The sequence below is a fragment of the Opisthorchis viverrini genome (assembly GCF_000715545.1).
Source record: "Opisthorchis viverrini unplaced genomic scaffold opera_v5_407, whole genome shotgun sequence".
NCBI classification, from domain to species: Eukaryota; Metazoa; Platyhelminthes; class Trematoda; order Opisthorchiida; family Opisthorchiidae; genus Opisthorchis; species Opisthorchis viverrini.
The window spans coordinates 219,265-220,862 of record NW_008752064.1 but is presented as its reverse complement, the minus strand read 5'-3'; the positions used below and the strand labels follow the sequence as shown (position 1 = coordinate 220,862).

General features: G+C 44.9%; 1 protein-coding gene across 1 annotated transcript in view; it reads right to left on the bottom strand.

The window, feature by feature from the left end:
• T265_15249 (hypothetical protein) overlaps nucleotides 1-1,257 on the bottom strand; it is a gene marked incomplete at both ends in the record, with an annotated part of 40,123 nt that extends 38,866 nt beyond the window's left edge. The window contains one exon of the mRNA XM_009177253.1: nucleotides 1,146-1,257. Coding sequence (XP_009175517.1) covers nucleotides 1,146-1,257 — 112 coding nt within the window. The remainder of the gene's footprint in view (nucleotides 1-1,145) is intronic.
• Nucleotides 1,258-1,598: the final 341 nt, after the last annotated feature.

Sequence of the window (1,598 nt, the reverse complement as noted above, 5' to 3'; positions counted from 1 at the left end):
TAGCATACGGTGTCTGTCATTTTGATTGATTCATATGTAAGTATTGGTTATGTACAACCTTGCTTACCGGGCCTTGGCTCATGAGCTTTATTTCTGTTTTCCATCCACAGAAATTGTCGTGAACACCTGCCTTCAGAGAATCACTGTCCCCCGGTGTTTCCATGGCGTGCATATTACAACACGCCATCGCCTCCAGTGCTCGACTGTATCTGCAACGCCATTACATTTTCCCAGTAATCGAAACTGTAACAGCTGGAACCAATGTACCCCTGGAATATGGTTTATAGCTGACGAATTAAACCGAAAAATTGAGTGTCTCGCGGCTAAAGGGTTATCAAGAAATATATGACAGTCTAAATAATCGAGTCGCCTGGAACATTCGCCTTGTCTGTGACTGCCTGGAAAGGCTCTGCATGGCTCTTATTTGTTCCTTAGCTAATTCCTTACTCGATTATTCGGCAGTGAGGAACAGGCACCCTAGCCTACGAACAACTGTTTTTCGTTCACTCCCGATTGTGACTGCATACCGTCGCTATTTTCTACTGCCGGTGGAATCCGTGCTTTGTCGGCTGCCATGCAGAAGCAAGGAGCATCAGCATCCGAAATAAAGGCTCCACATGGTCTAACTCATCCGGCTCAAGACTCCCTCATAGGATCCGACAGCGATAGATTGTATTCCAACCTGCTTCTTCAAATGGCCCCGCCGGACATCACTCTCATTCAACGTTTTCAACAAGTATCCACTCGATAACGCACGTTATAAACGGCTTAGGCCGACTGAGAATCAAAACGCTGAATGGCGGTCAAACCTTTACGAGTCCAGTTCTCCTCACCGGTCTAGCAGCGGATTTGGTGCACAGATCACTTATTCTAACGGATTTTCCTGGACTGATTTGCAGAATAGGTGGTCAATTTTTTATCAGCTCACATGGAATTTGTACAGAACAGCGCTGAACAAGCAGTGAACTTTCCCAATAATCCTTATAAGTGTGTTGCAGTAGCTCTAGGTTCTAGTAGTCCTCTTAAACGCGCGCTCAAGGTACCTAAGTGTCAGTACTGCGTGTCACAAAGACGGCGAGAATCGATTTAAAGTAGGTACATGTAACAGAATAATGCATCAAATAAAACTGGGATGAATGACTCACGCCGTTTATACAGATAATAGGAAATCCCCGCTATGCCAACGATTGCAACTGGTACGCCAAACAGTGCGGCTGTCTTCCAAGAGAGTTTGAGATGCAGTCGACCACCAGACCCCTAGAAAATTTGATACCATATAATTTGTTAATAAAGTATACATTACCTCCTTCGAACTACGAACGAGCAGTTTGGAAATAGACATCGCTCGTGAAACATAAACACCCGCAGCTCACGGCATGCAGTCCAGTTGGTGTCGGGTACTTTCCAACTGACGAGGGTGTCGCTGATTGGTGGATACAAAAGGTGACGACTTCGGGACAAATTTGAGGTTCCTTGGCCACACAATGCTCTTAGCTACAAAGCCTTTGCGGATGGAATAAAACTTTTCACGCCAAAATGTTGCATTTTGTTGCTATGTGCTCAAACAAATACCTACATCATTCTACATTCATACGTTC